A 19,362-nucleotide genomic window follows, 5' to 3' on the forward strand; every position below is an offset into this window, starting at 1 on the left:
GCCTTGGAGTTGCCCCCCCCCCCCCCAAAAGAAGCAATAAAACAGTTGCTGGCGCCCAAAGCCTGACGGCATATGTTCCTGCCAGGAGTTGTGTTGAGGTGCCATTTTTATTTTTAGATCTTTATTGCTCGGGAAGCGCACGGCGAGCAGCTTTTTCATGCCGTCCTGCGGGGTAGTTCCATAGCGGTGTGTGGGAGGCCAGAAAAAGTACCCACAATTCCTACTGCTCACCTGCCACCCTGAGCAGAGTCATTGTCTGATACAAAGGCTTTATGCCCGAGGCAAAGGTGGTCTGGCGGGGGAGGGGGGAGACACGTGTACAAAGGAGTCATTTATCATTCAATGGAAGTATTTGCATAACCGTGCTGCGCTTTGTTCAGCCATGAATAGGTGATTTCAGGGAAAGTGACGTTTTTCACGCCGCTGGCCCGTCAACATTCACCGAAGGTCGCTTTTGACTGCCGCGCTGTGCGGGGAGAGAAGCCTAAAAAGTTGGTCGTACACCAGAAGATGTTAATTTCCGATAGTTATTGGGGGTCAAATCAATTTCGACCACAGCAATGAAAAAAAGCAAAGGCGGGATGGGAAATTGTTCTTGAATGAACAAATATTTAACAAGGAATGGGGTTTTTTTTTTTGGTTTCGAAAATTCCATGCGTTCTAAAATCAAATGTTAAAAGCAAACAAGATTTTTGAAGTCTCTGATGGTATTATTGAATGTTCTGATGGTATTATTGAATGTTCTGATGAGACTTTTTTTGTATGAACGTTTGTACGAAAATCTTCCATTGTACGGCCAACTTAAAGGGTAAGTCCACTTTCCCAGTCGAATTTGGGGAAATGGAATTGCCCATCAACCTGCTCCTCCTTCTCCTTCCCCCCCTCCATAGCTGCCGATTGTAGTACTTGTACACAGCAGCGCAGCCCTGCAATCAGTATTTTAAAGCTTGCATTCAAATGGCGAGCACTCATTGGTCAGTGTGTGGTCACCTGACCATGAGAAGCGCTTCTGACCACCCTGACCAAGGAGTAGTATTTTTTTCTGCGCTGACCAATGAGCGGTTGCCATTTCTGTGCAAAATTTAAACTGATATGTGCAGGGCTTCGCCGCCGTGTACAGGTCCCACACCAGCATCCATGGTGTTCATTGACAGGTAAGCGCAGGGGTTTTGGGCGTTGCAGTGTTTGGGTCAGAGGACGCAGATTGGTGGAGGTAATTCCATTTCGCCAAATTCACCTGGAAAAGTGTATTTACCATTTCAAATATCTACCAGTGTTTGGACAGCTGAAAGGGTAATTCTAGTTTCAAGTAATTCAAGTGAATTTGGGGAAATGGAATTACCCCCACCAATCTGCCCCCTCTGACCCAGTCATCAAACCACCCATCCCCAGCCCACTGCTGCTCTCACCTGTAAGCCCTCATTCACACTAGAAAAGGCCGGCACGTACAGCTCCGTGCTCCATGCATGGCTGTATCGGGCAGCTCCCGGGAAGGACAGGAGCTGCGTGTGATTAGTACGCAGCCCCCGTCCTTCTCTATGGGAGTACGCCGCCCTACGCTCACCCCAAGTGCAGGTCCGTACTGGTGCATGTTTCCTTGCTCAGACGCAGACAGGATTCATCATGTCAGCGCACGAGTACGGACATCGGGTGCGGGTGAGCATAGGGTGGCGTACGGCCGCGTACTCCAATAGAGAAGGACGGGGGCTGCGTACTAACCGCACGCAGCACCTGTCCTCCCTGGGAGCTGCCCGATACGGCCCTGCACGGAGCTGTACGTGCCGGCCTTTTCTAATGTGAATGAGGGCTAAAAGAAAGCTTCTTCACCTCCATGGCTGCCCGTGTAGAACCCGCACACATCAGCGCAGCCTTGCGCTCGGTTTTTAAATTCTGCTCGCAAGTGGCAAGCACGGTTTGGTCAAAGCGGTCAGTAGAGCTTCTCATTGGTTAGCGCAGTCAGACGCAGTTCATTGGTCAAGAGACCGAGTTGACCAGTGAATGCTCGCCATTTGCGAGTGGAATTTAAAATACCAAGCACAGGGCTGCGCTGCTGTGTACAGTATTGTACGTGGTTAGACAATAGACGTCTAAAAAGGTGTAAAAGACGTAATTTATATGGAAATGGAGACGCCAAGCTTGAGTAAAGGTGGGAAGTGTGTGTGGCGGGAAGTGGGGGGTAACACATCTATGGTCTGCCACATACAATGCTCACCTCTCTCTGGGCAGCTTAATAACACCTGCTAGCTCCAATCGTGTCAATGTAATCCACACCTTATCTCCACGAAGTCTCTGACCTCCATGCTGGTTATGATGAACCGTTTATGTAGATTGGAGGAACATTCACCATATTGATTCCCAGAGATTTTGTACAAGTCATTCTGAATTGAGCAAGCTAGTCGGATGATCAGCGAAACGTCTTCAAGAACACAGCAAGTCCAGTTGCCTTGATTTGTTGTTTTTTTTACAGATTTACTTGGTGGAGTCCCTATGAAGGGTGCGGTACAATGCAAAATTGCTTACAGGTTAAATTAATTTCAATCTCTATAGTATTGCTGTTTATTGAACGTATAGAGGTTACCTTTATTGTGTTGGCAAGGTAAGTGCACACATGTAGTAAAGGGTTGTCATTACGCAGTGATGTTGGGTTAGACCTCCGGTACTGGCGGACTTTTTCCTGCAGCGCACACAGATCGTTATTCAGAATCATTGGGCTTTCCTGTTCTACTCATCCATCCATATTTATATTCCGCAGGGGGAGTTGGAACGTCAGCTGCTTCAAGCGAACCCCATCCTGGAATCTTTTGGAAATGCCAAAACTGTGAAGAACGACAACTCCTCCCGCTTTGTGAGTAGATAGACGCTTTGCGTCACAACTCTGCATGAAAATCCTTAATTTTTCCAATGCTGAGGTTCTGTGATGTACAATTGAGGTGTAGAGTCATTGGAATGCAAGGACCGGATACAGGATGGAAATATGGTGCTGTCTGCAGGAGCATAACACCCATCAGGCTATATAGCCTGCACCTAAGCAAAGGGGACGGGACGCAGTGATGTCATTGACCTCATATGGCCACCTGACTACAGGTCAATCACATTTCCCCCATCGTGGCCATATAAGGTCAATGACATCAGCAGAGGCAATCCCGACCTTTGTTTATGGAATGCTCCGTCCCGCAGCTGATTGGGCGGGTGGCCCCATGTCCCTTCTATATTCGGAGGAGCTCCGGTTTGGTCCGAACCTGCCCTACTTCTGCCTATTCCTAAGGAATGAAGTGTTCTCTGCTCCTCTGTTAACTGATATGTCCTGCTGGATACTAGATCAGGTCCACCGCTCTCTCCTGCAGACTTGTATAGGGAACTTTGAGATCTGTGCGTCCACACACTGGCAGCGCCACCACAATCCCAGCGGCATATCGGCTGCACTGGCAGTGTGTGGACGCACTGATCTCAGAGTTCCCTATACAAGTCTCCAGGAGAGAGCGGTGGACCTGATCTAGTATCCAGCAGAACATTTCAGGTCAAGTCCCAGCATATCCTCTCCTATTATGACATCAGAATTGTAATAGGAATACATAGTAGACTTGTCTCTGATACATTCAAAGCTAACTAGAAAAAATCCCTTTTATGTAGTGAGCGCTGCCTTCCGTCTGCCCATCACTTCCAACAACTTCCTGGATTCCAGGTGTGCTTTGCATCTCTTTCCCTGCTGCTTGATGTGATGCAATCTCCATTTCTCAAGACCACAACTCCCATCATGCATTGCTTCCAGCAAGCAATGATAATGTTACATTGTTCAGACGTTGAGTTGTAGTTCAGAAGGCAGGCTCTAGGAGAGTGGCGACACCAGAAAGTTCATATTCACAGGGCTGAGTGATATGGTGTCAGTGCATCGAGGAAGTCCATCCTATGAGCATCTTCAGTTTACTATCTTCTACACGGATCTGGTTATTAGGAGCAGGGATAGAACATATGGAAATACAGATTTATTTTTTGTTTTTAGCCATAGATACCCTTTAACAGCAGAGAACACTTTATTCCTTAGGAGTAAGGCCTCATTCACACCATCCTCAGTGCATTCCGGCCCAATTGTGGCCGGAACACACTGGATCACATTGCGGCCGGCTCAGTTTGTTGTGGGGCGGGAGAGGGCGCGGCGGTGCATTGAAGTGAATGGCCACGCCCTCCGGCCGCACGGGAAAGCAAGGCACATCAATGCCTGTGGTCCGGTCAGAAAAAATGCTTTTTCTGACCAGACTGCAGGCATTGATGAGCCTTGCGTTCCCGTGCTGCCAATCGCATTGCGGCTGCGGTGCCATTCACTTTAATGCACAGCCGGGCCCTCTCCCACCCCACAACAAACTGAAATGTAATCCTCCTGTCCCATCGCACTCCTGACCGGACAAAAACCCAAATCCAACTGGGTGGGTGCGGTGGTGACAACGGATGCCTCCGTGAAATGTAGATAGAAGAAAGTAGTCACTCGCACTCCATGATATTAAAGTCAATGCTATTTATTGACTGAGAACACACATCTCCTTAGCTAAACCCGTATCCTTTATCACTAAGGAGATGTGTGTTATCTCAGTCAATAAACAGCATTGACTTTAATATCATGGAGTGCGAGTGACTACTTTCTTCTATCCACAACAAACTGAGCCGGCCGCAATGCGATCCAGTGTGTTCCGGCCACGAGGATGGTGTGAACGAGGCCTTAGAGACCTCTTTAAAGAGGGTTCCCCGCCCAGGGCGGTCTGTGAATACAATCTACATGCAGTTGCTACAACTGGATACTTTGTATATAACAGGAGATTGTTCATAAGGTGTCTGTGATCCTAAAGTATTCATGTGACGGTTGGTGGGGAAAAGCTGATACCTGGCAGCAACAGTTGGATGACCAGCTTAAGGGCCTGTCCACATGAGATCAGGTCCTGATCAGCAGACGTGGAGCTGCTGATGCAGTGCGTTTTTGATGCGTTTTCAGTCCGGATGCTGACGGTTCTTTTTTTTTTTTTTAGCCAAGGGGTTGTCAGTATGCAGATTCGGTCTCTGAGGTCACTTTTTCCTTAGCTTTTTCATTAGCTGCGTTGCATTTCCGTTGCGTTTTTTCGGACCGGACAAAATGTGACACGTAACCTGAACGGACTGCGCACGTGAGAACTGTAGCCCATAAAACACATAGGGATACATTGGGATGCATTTTGAGTGCAGCAGCGTACGGATCCGGTCAGCACAGAAAACTGACGTCGTGTGAACAGGCCCTTAACTACCTCCCGGCCAGCCGCTGTGTATACACGGCCTGCCGGGAGCTTCTTGGATGTAACTGGGCGTGTATACGCGGTGCGCGCGAGCGAGCGGGAAATCCCCGCTATTTGAAAAGAGGCAGCGATGCCCGTTAATATACAAGCGATCCGCCGGCTATAGAGCCGGCGGATTGCTTGTATGAAGCCCCGAGACGTGCGCCCCCCCCTCCATACCACCAAATGATTAAATACCACCAAAAGAAAGCTCTATCTGTCCCCAAAAAATGGTATAAAATTCATTTCAGTACAGCGTTGCGTGACGGAATAAATGTCAGTCAAAGTATCGCAGCGCTGAACACTGAAAAATGGCCTGGCCAGGTAGGGGATCTAAACACCTGGTCTTCAAGCAGTTAAAGAGGAACTCCAGGATTTCCAACAGTTAACCCTTGCAGTAGGGCTACCCCTGCACTGCAAGGGTTAAGTGCCTGTTTTGGTCTAGGGGCCGGAATAAAGAACACACACTCGCCTGATCCTCGGTCCTGCCTGCATTCCCCTCTCTCCGATCTGGCTGTGGTATGTCCCTCTGCATCCTTGCATCTAATGAACCTGCATGAGACCTGATGACGTCAGTGGTCCTTAGAGCGCCGGAGCCCTGGGGAGAAGAGGCTCTGGGGACCAGTCTAGCAGCCAGCCGAGATTGAGGATGATTGAGCCCCGAGACATGACAAGCAGTTAACCCTTGCAGTGCTGAGGGGAGCCCCATTGCAGGGGTTAACCTTAGAGAATCCTGGAGCTCCTCTTTAATGAAGATTCCAGGCAGAGGCCTGGCTGCGGTTTAATGTTGCACAGCAGGTGTCCGGTTCCTTCCAGGTAATCCCCCCTCGCAAGCCGTGTGCTCCTCCTTGTCCTGAAAGCACCTGATTAGACAGAAGCCGGTTCTGCCTGAAATAGGAGCTTAGCCAGCGCACCGCGGCTATGACCTCACCCCGGGCTCTGCTGGCGAGGATTTGTGTCCCGCCTCTGTGTCATCTCCTCTAATACTTCCTTATGTGTTCCCTGAAATCATCCCGTGTGCCTGAAAATAATCCCTGACTTATGTGCGATGCCGGGCATGTGCCGCAATGGGTTTTATATGCAGGCGAGCCGTCCTCCCGTCTGATGATCACTCTTAGTCATGAAGCATCAGCACCCATGTTTACCCCGTCGGGTACCAGGAGGATGAACATGTGACCAAAACTTGAAGTGGGACAGGATGACAGCCTCTTATGTTTGTGTCACCATTATGGCAATTTCGCCTCATTTCCTGTCCCAGTGACACAGGAATGATGGTCAATAGGAAGTGAGTGACACAAACTACTGGAGGAAATCTTGTCATTGTGGGAGGGGCAGAGGCACAAACGGAGGAAATCTCACCATTGTGGGAGGGGGCAGAGACACAAACTACTGGAGGAAATCTCACCAATGTGGGAGGGGCAGAGACACAAATTACTGGAGGGAAATCTCACCATTGCGGGAGGGGCAAAGACACAAATTACTGGAGGAAATCACATCCATTGTGGGAGGGGCAGAGACACAAACAACTGGGGGGAATCTCACTATTGTGGAAGGGGCAGAGACACAAACTACTGGAGGGAAATCTCACCATTGTGGGAGGAGCAGAGACACAAACTACTGGAGGAAATCTCGCCATTGTGGGAGGGGCAGAGACACAAACTACTGGAGGGAAATCTCACCATTGTGGGAGGAGCAGAGACACAAACTACTTTGGAACCCCTTGGGCGAACCTCTCCACTTGCCAGGAAGTATGAGATATTGGCGGGTGGCACTCCGCTGCCCAAACAAGTTTTTCCGGATAATAATTTAGCTCAGAATTAACTCCTTGTTTTTTTTTTTTTCTTTCTAGGGAAAGTTCATTCGCATCAACTTTGACGTGACGGGTTACATCGTCGGGGCCAACATCGAAACCTGTATCCTTTATTACTGTACCGCAGCTCGGCCCGCCAGGCCCGTGGAATGCAGGAAATAGCAGTGGGGAACGCAGGCAGTTTTTAGCTATTGGATAAACTCCGACTTCCCCTTCTCCCAGCTTTTGTTTAAGCACGCGTCTGCCAAATCTGTGCAGAAAAAAATGGTTTCCTTAGTGGATCAGATACTGGCGCCTTCCCGCTTGTGTTACGCTTTGTAGTCGGACGTACGGTGCCGTTATGTTGTGTCTCGTGTCACATGACCTCCATCCAAATAAGTGTGACAGTTAATTAAAGGCATACATACACTTTACAGGAGGGGTATGCAACTCAGGCACTCCAACTGCGCTTCAACTACAATCCCGTCATGTCTCTGTAACTGTCAGTCTTGCAATGCCTCATGGGACTTGTAGTTCCACAACTTTTGGAGGGCTGGAGTTGCCCTTTGCGGGGTTAAAGCAGCTTGTTAACCCCTAACAGTTCACTGCCAGTAGATATGTTGTGTGTGTGTACATACTAGAGATGTGTTAAAGGCACAGTCCACCTTTACATGGTCGCATTCCCCAAACCTTTAAATATCCCCCCCACTTATCTGAGTCAAGGAGTTCTTCTGCCTGCAGCCTTCTGTTTTCATTTGCATTTGGCGCAGCTGTGTGCCCACACGGCCCATGTCATCCATTCACAGAGACCTGTGAATGGGGAAGACTACTGTTCCCATCTGGCACTGCAGCAGATGGGAATTGCAATGCGACCATGTTTAATGTAATTCGGGTAACATGAAACATTGTCCCAAGGGTGGACTATGCCATTATCAGGGGATTCACCCAACAGGTATTCTTGGCTGAGTGAAAAGAACTGTAAAGGTACAGCAGGGGTACGGCGGTGGCGGTAAAACGGATCCCCCTCCCGCCTCCAGGATGGCGTGAGTCCGCAGTCTCGTGTTACTCCCTGGACAGCCAATGTTTAGACGCCGTGCCGCAGGCTGCTATTGAGAGGGAAGCTCATCCCCGCCTGGGCAATTCTCAGCAAAATCTCTACAGTAGGGAAATTAAATACCATTCTTGGGATTCCGACCCGCGCCAAGTGTAAGATGAAATGCAGCCTTTCTTAATTAAAAACACATCACCTTATCCTTAGCCTTCCAGGGCCCGGCCGGGCCCCGCTTTGAACACTTTCGGGTTTTTATAGCAGAAGGTAACATGTAGTGATTTGTAGCAGCCTGGGAGCAACGCTCACTGATTCGGCTTAAAAAATGCTGCATTGTGATTGCTTCATGTGTTAAGTGGTAACGAGGGAGGGTTTGTTTTTGGATGGAATCTCATTGTGAGTAGTGGCTAGTTTGTCCAACATTGCAATGAGTCGGAAAGTTCTTCCAGGCACAGATCCCTGTGGATGTTTTTGCTTGGAATGGAGTAGTGAAGGGGAAGAATCCTTAAATGTACAAACAATAATAAAATAAAATGTTGACATTTTTTAGGTAGGTTTGGCATTGAAGCCTCAAAAAAACATTGCAACCATAATCAGTGGGTTGCAGGTGCTTTGCACAGGCTTCTGCATGGTTTACCTCTAGTCCCAGGTCTGTACTGGGGTACAGACCTGGGGCTAGGGGTAAACCATGCAGAAGGACCGCACCTCCGTACAGACCTGGGTCTGGGGGTAAACAATGCAGGAGGATCGTACCTCTGTACAGACCAGGGTCTGGGGGTAAAAAGTGCAGGAGGATCGTACCTCTGTACAGACCTGGGTCTGGGGGTACACCGTGCAGGAGGACCGTGTCTCCATACAGACGTGGAGCTGGGGGTTAACCATGCTGGAGGTCCGTACAGACCTGGGTCTGGGGGTAAACCATGCAGGAGACCATACCTCCGTACAGACCTGGGGCTGGGAGTAAACAATGCAGGAGTGCCATACCTCGGTACAGACCTGGGCCTGGGGGTAAACCATGCAGGAGTCCCATACCTCCGTACAGACCTGGGGTTGGGAGTAAACAAAGCAGGAGTCCCATACCTCCATACAGGCCTGGGCCTGGGGGTAAACAATGCAGGAGTCCCATACCTCTGTACAGGCCTGGGCCTGGTGGTAAACAATGCAGGAGGACTGTACCACTACAGACCTGGGGCTGGGGGTAAACAATGCAGGAGGGCCATACCTCCGTACAGGCCTGGGCCTGGGGGTAAACAATGCAGGAGTCCCATACCTCTGTACAGGCCTGGGCCTGGGGGTAAACAATGCAGGAGTCCCATACCTCTGTACAGGCCTGGGCCTGGGGGTAAACAATGCAGGAGGACTGTACCACTACAGACCTGGGGCTGGGGGTAAACAATGCAGGAGGTCCATACCTGCATACAGACCTGGGGCATTTTGGGGCTGGAGGAAGTGTGCAATGCTCTGGCTCCTGCAGACTCCCTCCTGTCCCGGTCCGAGATGTGGACATTCAGTAACAGGGACAGGATCAGGGAGGACGAATGAAATGACTACAATTGGGGTGATGTCACCACACTGGAGCTAGGGAGATCTCGGAGTCTCTCTGCTGTTATAGCAGATGGGGCTTGTCTTCCAATTCCCAGATCCCTGTGAACCCTTAACTCCTCTGTACAGATCTACTGGAAAAGTCTCGAGCGATACGGCAAGCCAAGGATGAGAGGACCTTCCATATCTTCTACCAGCTGCTTGCTGGCTCCGGGGAACACCTCCGATGTAAGCAAACAGCGAATGTATCTTACTTTATATTGATGCTATTGGCTTGTCTCCATCAATAGACTTATTGTAGATTATTCCAATTGGCCTGTCATGGCTGAAATGTGATTGGTTGCTATGAATTACTGTACTGCACACCATTGGCCCTTTCCTCTACTGTGAGTATCTGATCACTCCCTGTGCTGGCCTAGCTCCTCTGCCCCTCTCTAAATTGTATCTAGCAGCCCTGGGAGAAGCGAAGGGTAATACCATAGAGTGTCACTTCAGTATAGCTGGGGCTGCGGACATCACATCCAAGATGGCGGCAGCAGTCTCTGGGCTTTTGGATGTCTACACAAGGGAGGCTTTTACTGGTAAATAACATTCATAAAATACATGGAATGCACATATAATCTTAGGGAAAGGTTTTTGTTGACATGGTCTGGTGACGGGGTCTCTTTGAAGCTGAACTCCGGCCTTCCCTTCAGTCTTGCACAGTTGTACCGGCTCCTTTCCTGGACTGAAATGGCTTCCCCTGATGTCACTGCACACTGCGAGCTTCTCACAATGTGCATTAGAAGCTGCAGAGTCATATAGAGCTCAGCTCATTTCCAGACTGGAGGACATCCAGTATCATCTAGCCTTTTCCTCCCCAGTCCGATCTATTCATTCGTTGGATTTCAGTTTTTTGAATCATGGAGGCTCAGCATGGCATGTGGATGTTACCTAGGGTGGTCTTCATGCATAGAGAAGCAAAGAGACGCAGTGATGACATCACTTGGTGTAACCTGAGGTATGCGATGAAAACGGAAAGCTTTTATTTAAAAATGTCATTAGCATGTTGATTGGGGAATAGAAAATATAAGCAGATTTAACTTCAGCTTCAGGTGATATATAAATGGCTGTTGTAAATCTCCTGACCCATTTCCTCTTTTTCTTACACCTCTCACAGCCGATCTGCTGCTGGAAGGTTTCAACACTTATCGTTTCGTGTCCAACGGCTACGTGCCCATCCCGGGACAACAGGATAAGGACAACTTCCAGGAGACCATGGAGGCCATGCACATCATGGGCTTCACTCACGATGAAATTCTCTGTGAGTAACCCAGACACGTTCTTCTCCTTTCCTCACGGGGACACCACCCATGCTAACTCACGGCGTCCCCTTCTCCGCAGCCATGCTGAAAGTCGTGTCTTCCGTCCTGCAATTCGGGAACATCAGTTTCAAGAAGGAGAGGAACACAGACCAGGCGTCCATGCCGGAGAACACAGGTGGGTCAGTCTGGCGCTGCTGGACCCGAAATACTTGGATATCTAAAGCTGCCAAGACAGCGTTTGGGTGGTTCGCCTATGCATGGAGTGCAAACCGATTGTGTTGCCGGTAAATCTTTTCGACCGATCGGTGATCATTCCCAGAAGAGAGGAGCGAGCCTCTCACCGTGTTTGCTGCATCGGCAAAATTTACAATGAGTCTGGCTGGTGGGTGGGCTGGCGACGGAGTAAACCTGAACCATGATTTCTGCATGCAGAATGTCAATGTTATTTTTAAAGGAGACCTTTTCTTCTAATATGCAGATGAGCTGATCTCGCCCAGACACCCAAAATAATTTGTTGTCAGTTGCCGGCCCTGCCCTCATTCAGAGTAAAGTGACAGGGTCTCTTGATGCAGTGCTGCGGCCTTGCAGTCAATTGCCGGGCCTAATAGTGTCACCTGACTGAGCGGGTTAGGTCATTGCATCCTGTGACGCGACATAGGAAGGCGCAGCGGGTGTGCGTTGGAAAGGCAGTTATAAGTTGGCTGGACAAGGCGTCATAATCTCTAAGATTGGGTGGGGGAACCTGGCACTCACCCTCACCACTGACAGCTATGGCACCAGGTGGAGGGCTGGCCACGCTCTCCACAATTCCTCTACGTCAGGAATAGGCAACCTCGGCACTACAAATCCCATCGTGCTACTTCCTCTAGGAGTCATGCCTGTGGCTGTCTTGTCTTGCAATGCCTCATGGGACTTGTAGTTTTACCACAGCTGGAGTGTTGAGGTTGCCCACCCCCAACTCTACATATATGTGGCTTCCTGAGCCATAAACACCTCCCCCCCCTGCATTTATTCACAGCTTATGTGTGTCTGAAACTAAAAAGTAATTCTAGTTTGCGGTCAGTTAAAACGTGAACGGCACTCAGCAAAAGTTATTTTTTTTTTTTTTCTTCAATCCGTGGCCTCTCTGCACCCCAGAAATTCCAGCTTCCCCGACGGTATTGCATTACCCGTGGCACATACCACTCTCCCTCCCTCCACAAGGCGGCTCACGCACTGCAGCCCCTCCCTGCCGATTTAATTTGCATCTAATCGTCCTCCAGAAGTATGAAGGGGGGCGGCAGAGGGAAGAGTATGCATAGCTTGTTAGAAGTGTTTATTTTCATTGGTCCCGAGCTGCTGCGAGAGGCCAAGAATCTGCAGCCAGACTGACGAAAACCCAGAGAGACCCATCCGAGCCAAGAAAAAGCACTTCCTAACCCATTGTTTCCCGTCAAGGAGGAATGTTTAACCCAACATTAAACCTTCAGCCGCTGCTGTTATTTAGTCTTCATGAAGTTCCAAATGGCACCCCAGCCGACGCTGCGTTCCCCAGATCCCCGCATTGCTTAGATGATTTGTAATGCTGCAAATGTTTTCCGTTAACCTTAGGTAGATATAAAAGACACAAAATAATGCAGCTCTGTATTTGGTACATCATTGAGTTCAATTTATGTTTATGCAAACAGTGTAAGTAACTGAATTTGACTTCATATCAGTCTCTGTACAACAGAGCTCAGGCTGGGTGAGGGAAGCAGCACAAGGAGCAAATCTGATAATGAGCTGATAAGAAGGATGCCGAAAGGAGAAGAGACCAGAGAGACAAACTAATCCTGTGCTCCTTCTCATTTCAAAGTTCAGTCGCAGGCTGGGGGCGGGTCCATGACAGCTTGGGCTCAAAGGAATAAAGGGAGATAGAGAGAAGGACAAAGCCAAGCGATAGAAGTCAATGACATCTCAGTATTGGATGGACTGACACTTTAATTACCCATAAGCCTCTGTGTGATGGATCACACACTGAAGGCCAAAGTGTCCAGTCTTCCCATCCGTCAGTCCAAATCGGCGACTTCCTACAAGAATAATAATCTTGAAGCAAATCTGCGGTCACAAGTAAGGAAACTGAAATTAGCCGACACCTTTGCACAACGTATCTTCCGAGTATGGAAAGCATCGGCCTGGGGGGAATCACGCATAGCGGCAGGCTGAAGTAATCAATATTAGGTTACTGTCTTCTCAGCAGAGGGAAGGAAAAATCTATCCAATGCCACAAATGCTCTTCCATTGAATAGAGGAAGCATTGTGCCAAAGCGTGGGAGGGGGGGGGGCAGTCCTGGAATAGTGTATAGACCATGGCAAGGCCAATATGGATATGCAATCTGCACACCTGTGTCTATTATGAGGGGTTCCCACCATCTCTGCATTGAGTTTCCCAGTCTGCACATCTGCTGTGCCCATTATGAGGAGTTCCCACCATCCCTGTGTGCTGATTTCCCCGGTCTGTACACCTGTGTCTATTATTAGGGGTTCTCTTCATCTCAATGCCGAGTTTCCAGATCTGTACACCTGCTGTGCCCATTATGAGGGCTCCCACCATCCCTGTGCTGAGTTCCCGTGTCTGTACACCTGCTGTGCCCATTATGAGGGGCCCCCACCATCCCTGTGCTGAGTTCCCGGGTCTGTACACCCGCTGTGCCCATTATGAGGAGCTCCCACCATCCCTGAAAGTTTACTTGGACTTTAAAAGGGAAAGTGTTTTCTTTCTTATGACATTTCTAAGCTTTGTGCCTGACCTGCAGCCACAGAGCGGTTCAGTACTGCAAATAGTGCCATATAGCGGACATGGGCCTGCTTTAGTCAGAGGAGGTCATTATAAAGCAGAACGAGGGACTGATTTTCAGCAGATGTTTGCGAATTGGCTGCCGGCCTCCCTCTCAGGCAGCAGGGGTGAGGAGGAGGTGAGCTGTGTGTATGACAAGAGCCAGGTCCGAGGGCCTCATCCCACCGTATGTTGTCATTTCAGCCGCACAGAAACTCTGCCACCTGCTGGGCATGAATGTTATGGAGTTCACTCGAGCCATCCTGACGCCACGCATCAAAGTGGGCAGAGACTACGTACAGAAGGCACAGACAAAGGAACAGGTGAGCAGCTGGCAGAGCGCCAACATGTGTGACGGTCCATGAACTACAAGAAGAGAATGTAAGGCCTTGTTCACGGGGGCGGAAAAGCCAGGCAGGTGATCTGCCGTCCCCGTTTGCCTGCTGCAATGTCAGCACTGTGGCTGAATGCCGGGCAACTGCTGCTCCGCCACCCTATTAAAAGTGCTCCACAGTGCTATTTTTTTCTTTAATATGTATGAGTTGCCATTCGTGCCCCACTGAGGAAATTAAACTTCTAAAATATAAAAGTGGAACTCTGGACAAAATAGAAAAACAATGCTACTGTCGGATTGCATCATGTATGCTATTTGTTGAGTTCCCCCTTGACATAGTTTCATTACCAGTTGATCCGGCCATTGTTTCCATTTTCTATAACAGGGTGACAACATTGTTCCGTCTGCAGTAAAACGGCACAGCAGTGTTGTCACCCTGTGGACAGCGCAGTCTTAGATCAGGGGTGGTCAAATATATATATATGAAATTTAGGATCCAATCTGGCCATTTCAAGACCAGCAGGAGCTTTTAAGGAGCCAGCTTCATTAAAAGCACTCTAGGCAAATCAAATCTTAACCCTTGCATTGGGGCTACCCCCACACTGCAACGGTTATGTGCTTTCGCCTAGGGAGCTAAAATAAAGTTATACTTGCGTGAACCTCACAGATGGCTGGCCTCGGCTGCCCATCAGCCTCGGCTGGTACCCCTCCGCTCCAGCAGTCTAAGGTCCTATGAATCATCACATCCAATGCAGTGTACGCTGGAGGACATGCTATCGCTGGAGCAGAAGAGGGGGCAGGCTGGAGGGAGCAGTGTAAGAACATGCCGGGATCGTGGTTCAGGTGAGTATAACTGTTATTTAAGCTCCCTAGACAAAATGAGCACTTAACCCTTGCAGTGTGATTGTAGCCCCACTGCAAGTGTTCAGATTTGATTTGCTTAGAATTCTGCTTTAAATGTTAGGGGCCACCTGCAATTTTTAAGAAGTATTGGCGACCTGGCTCCTAGGATTTGTCCAGCCTTGTCTTACATGGACATGTCGTTTTTAATGGACTTTAAGTCAGAGGCAAACAATTAAAGCCTACCTCCATTAAACACATTTACAGCAACAGGTTTTTGTTTTTTCTTTTGGAAAAAAAAAATGAAGCCATATAAATAGAAGCTGACTCTTATAAGCACCTACCCCTGGAAGTGTGTTATGGTTTGTCCCAACCTATGTAACTGAACTTTTTGCTGGGCAGCTTGGCCTGTTAAGGAAGTGGAAGAATAATAGATCTACTGGCAGGATCAATAAGTAATAAAGGGTGTTTACATGTGGCATTCCATATCGTACAGATCATTTCTGATTTTGCTCATGGTTAGAAATGTTGTCAGGATTCACTCATATTCTCTCTCCCCAGGCGGATTTTGCCGTGGAAGCACTAGCCAAAGCAACCTACGAGCGCCTATTCCGCTGGCTGGTCCACCGGATTAACAAAGCTCTCGACCGCACCAAGCGCCAAGGAGCCTCCTTCATCGGCATCCTGGACATCGCTGGCTTTGAGATCTTCGAGGTGGGTCAGAGTCATTCGTGTGCCCTTTTGGTTATTGTTAATTTGCATATATCCATCAGACGTCCGGCGATGACGTCCTGGTAATACGACTGGAACATTCTTCTTTCTAATAGGAGCTGAGAATAGTTCTATCAAATAAAATTCAACTTTGCTGGTGATCACGAGTTCCTTTATTTAAAAAAAAAATTCTGATTTACGTCAACGTAAGCGGAGTTTTGGGACGCTAAGCTGCCAAATCGGAGGCATATGAGTTCACTGTCCGCTTCCTCGTCAATTCGTTAATGGGTTCCATAACTAATGCGCGTCATTCCTAATCTTATAATGTTACATAATGATACAAGAAAGTTGTTTTTCTTTGGCTTGGATAACGGTCTTATCATTTCAGCTCATATGAGCAATTCTGTATTTCTGGTGTTCTGAAGGTTCAGTAGGAAAGGTGAGGCTTGAATGCAGAACTCCTGTTTTCAGGAAGAGCAGGAAGGGGTTAGAACCAAGGTCAGCATACGTATGGAGATCTGCGCCCTCATTAACCTCTTGCCGTCCGCCCGTAGTAGAAAAACGGACGGATTAGTCTTGCTTCCTGTGTGGTCACTGAAACCGGAAAGGAGAGGAAATACCCTCTACTGAATCAGACCTATAGCTCTGCAATTCGCAAAGCTCATGTCGCCTGCTGATTGCAGAGCTCTGGTTCTGACTGGGCAGGGTACGTGTCAGACCTCTGTAGAGAGACCATTGTTTTCCACAGAGAGAAAGGGTCCTTCTCTGCAGCATGCTGGCAGGGCATGGGCTTTTCTGCTCAAGTTGTAGCTGCTTTCTTAGGAAAATGAACAGGAAGACTCTGCACACATTTACAATGTTTAGCTGTTCCCTAAACCAGGGTGCTGGGGGGATTCTGGCTTCCTCAGGGTGCCCCAAAAGTTTTGCCAGCACCATGGAAACTAATGATGCTAAACCAGGAATGATGGGATCCATTCAGAAAAGGATGTACGTTCTCCGTCCAGACCATGCTTCTCCCACTCTCGGCCATGCTGCCACAGCGTCTGATATAAAAAGGGGGTTCTAGTGTAAAGGGGGAGTCTGATGTGAGAGGGGGGCTCCTGATTCGAAGTGGGAGCCCCATTTTTCGTCGTCGTTGTTGTTGTTGCTTGGGATCTTCCCTTGAAATTTATCCCAGACCCCTCTGATAAGGGTCTCGTATGTATTTTTGCCTTTTTACATTGTATGTTTCTTACATTGTAGACCGGGGTGCCTGGAGATTTTACATATTTTTAAAGGGTGCAGTGACTGAAAAAAAACCATAGTGCCTAAAATATAGTAAATCCGTTTCTGGTTTAGCTTTCTCCATTTTTTTATTCCTTTATGCACGTTGTAGTTTTTTGTTGCGATGCCACTGCTAACTCTTATCTTCCTCGCGCAGCTGAACTCGTTTGAACAGCTCTGCATCAATTACACCAACGAAAAACTGCAGCAGCTCTTCAACCACACCATGTTCATCCTGGAGCAGGAGGAGTACCAGCGGGAGGGCATCGAGTGGAACTTCATCGACTTCGGCCTTGACCTCCAGCCTTGTATTGACCTCATCGAGAGGCCAGTAAGTACTGCAGTCCTTTATTTGTGCTGTGAGCATGGAGGCTTTCATCAAGTAGAGAGAGTGCTATATGCAACAACACATAGCCAATCAGAACTCGAAGCACTTCAATCTTTACGTTGTGGAGTCTAGAGAGAACGTAGAGTGCATCTTGTTCTGTGTGGAAAATGAATATTGTAAAAAAAAAACACATTCAGGATGTCTCAATACATGTAACTTTCCCCAGGCTCAAATATTGATTTGATTATTGGTATGTATATAGTACTGACAATTTACGCAGTTCATTACATTACACATTCACATCAGTCCCTGCCCTCAAGAAGCTTACAATCCGCAAGGAAGCTGTATAAGCAATGCAATGCACATATGGATGGAGCTCCAGCACAGCACCCCACACTGGACCCCAGGTTAAGGATTTTCGGAGTGTATATGTGTATGAGAACGTGTGTGTGTGTGTGTGTGTCTGTCAGTGTTTTTCAGGTCCCATTCACACTAGTACAGGGGGTAACAGCACAGTCCCATGTGATTAATGCATTGTACCACAGAATCGCACCTACAGTGTGTTCTGGTGTGGGAGGTTCATTGCATTGCCATTCATTTGAATGGCACCCCAAATACACCTCCCACTTGCAGTTCATTCGCCTGCACCGGAGCGCGCGATACCGCAATATCTTGCATTCCATTGCAGTGTGACTTAATGACCGAGGACAAATGTGGGTCCTGAGGTTACACAGGTTGAGAACCACTGGTCTAGACTACATAAGATATGTTCCATGAAACCTGAATGTGTTTGAGAATGTTGAGCTCGGAGGCCATCTGCTGGAGAAAGGTGGCAGTGATTTGTGTCTGCACCACATCCTTCCATGACGTTCCTCTCTTACTGAAAACATTGCTTTACTCTGACTCCGCATCAGTGGGATTATAAGGTCTATCATGCAGTCCTTGTTTCTTCTCCCAGGAGAGCTTGCATTCTTAGAATGCAAGCGGTGTAAGCTGAACCTGAGTGGGACCTGGTATCAGCCTCTTGTACTCCCTGTACATCAGGGCTGGAGTGTGAGAGGAAGAAGCAGCACAAGGAGCCAATCATGTGCTGGCAGGGACCATGCTGATAGGGAAGCGGAGGGACAGAGAGATGAGCTCCTCACTGCTGCTTCTCCTTTCACTGTCCAATCATGGGCTTGGGGTGGGTCCAGGGTGACCTGGGCTCAGAGGAAGTGGTTTAAATGATGCTGCCTGTAAGACTGAGGACATCTGGTGGCATACACTGCAGGGGAAATCTGTGGATTGAAATTTTATTTCATATTTTAATGGCTTGTTATTTTTATCTTGTTATTTATGGCTGGACTTCGGCTTTAACAATAGCCTTTAGTTTCATACATAAAGCACATGAACAAGCAATGCTGAATCCCGCTCAGAGAAGCAGGAATGGTGTTGGGGATGGGCATCACTTGATGTTCCTTGGAGAAAGTTGAGGAATATTTTCCTTCTGCTAAAGCAGACATAAACACATCGCATTCATTGCTACATTTTGTGCTTCATTCATAGGTGGTAGATAAACTTTTGGTAAAGCAGACCAGCACCACGGCAACATTTCTGTTCAACCCTTGCTTTTTTTTTGTTTTCCCCCCAGGCCAACCCTCCCGGGGTCCTGGCTCTGCTGGACGAGGAGTGCTGGTTCCCCAAAGCCACAGACAAGACATTCGTGGACAAGCTGGTGCAGGAGCAGGGCACCCACTCCAAATTCCAAAAGCCGCGCCAGCTGAAGGACAAAGCCGATTTCTGCATCATCCATTACGCCGGCAGGGTACGTGGCCTTCAGGCTTCTTCACTGTCTGACTGCTGAGTTCCATGTAGTCTCCAATCATACAGGACAGGTTTTGTAGTTCACCTGTCAATTCAATCTCTTCCCTTTTAAAGGCATAGTTCACCTTTCTGACCATGTTTCTTCTTATACCTATATTTATGGTTTATTGTGATGCCACGAATATCTGACAATGTCAATAAAAGACAATTGATATGGTGGATAATAGTGTGCTGGTGACTAACATGATATATGGTATTATCCCCCCCCCCCCCCCCCCCACCATTTCAAATTTTCCTAACACACCAAAAACA

The 19,362-nt window shown here is 48.3% G+C and overlaps 1 protein-coding gene across 1 annotated transcript in view; it reads left to right on the forward strand.

Annotated features, from left to right (window-relative positions):
- MYH10 (myosin heavy chain 10) overlaps positions 1–19,362 on the forward strand; it is a 108,003-nt gene that overhangs the window by 65,968 nt on the left and 22,673 nt on the right. Inside the window, exons 8-15 of the mRNA XM_018566978.1 lie at positions 7,144–7,207; positions 9,803–9,901; positions 10,833–10,976; positions 11,057–11,152; positions 13,976–14,094; positions 15,507–15,659; positions 17,077–17,250; positions 18,878–19,051. Of these exons, the coding sequence (XP_018422480.1) occupies positions 7,144–7,207; positions 9,803–9,901; positions 10,833–10,976; positions 11,057–11,152; positions 13,976–14,094; positions 15,507–15,659; positions 17,077–17,250; positions 18,878–19,051 (1,023 nt within the window). The remainder of the gene's footprint in view (positions 1–7,143; positions 7,208–9,802; positions 9,902–10,832; positions 10,977–11,056; positions 11,153–13,975; positions 14,095–15,506; positions 15,660–17,076; positions 17,251–18,877; positions 19,052–19,362) is intronic.

Source organism: Nanorana parkeri, unplaced genomic scaffold (assembly GCF_000935625.1).
Source record: "Nanorana parkeri isolate BGI_ZX_2015 unplaced genomic scaffold, ASM93562v1 scaffold994, whole genome shotgun sequence".
Classification (NCBI taxonomy): Eukaryota; Metazoa; Chordata; class Amphibia; order Anura; family Dicroglossidae; genus Nanorana; species Nanorana parkeri.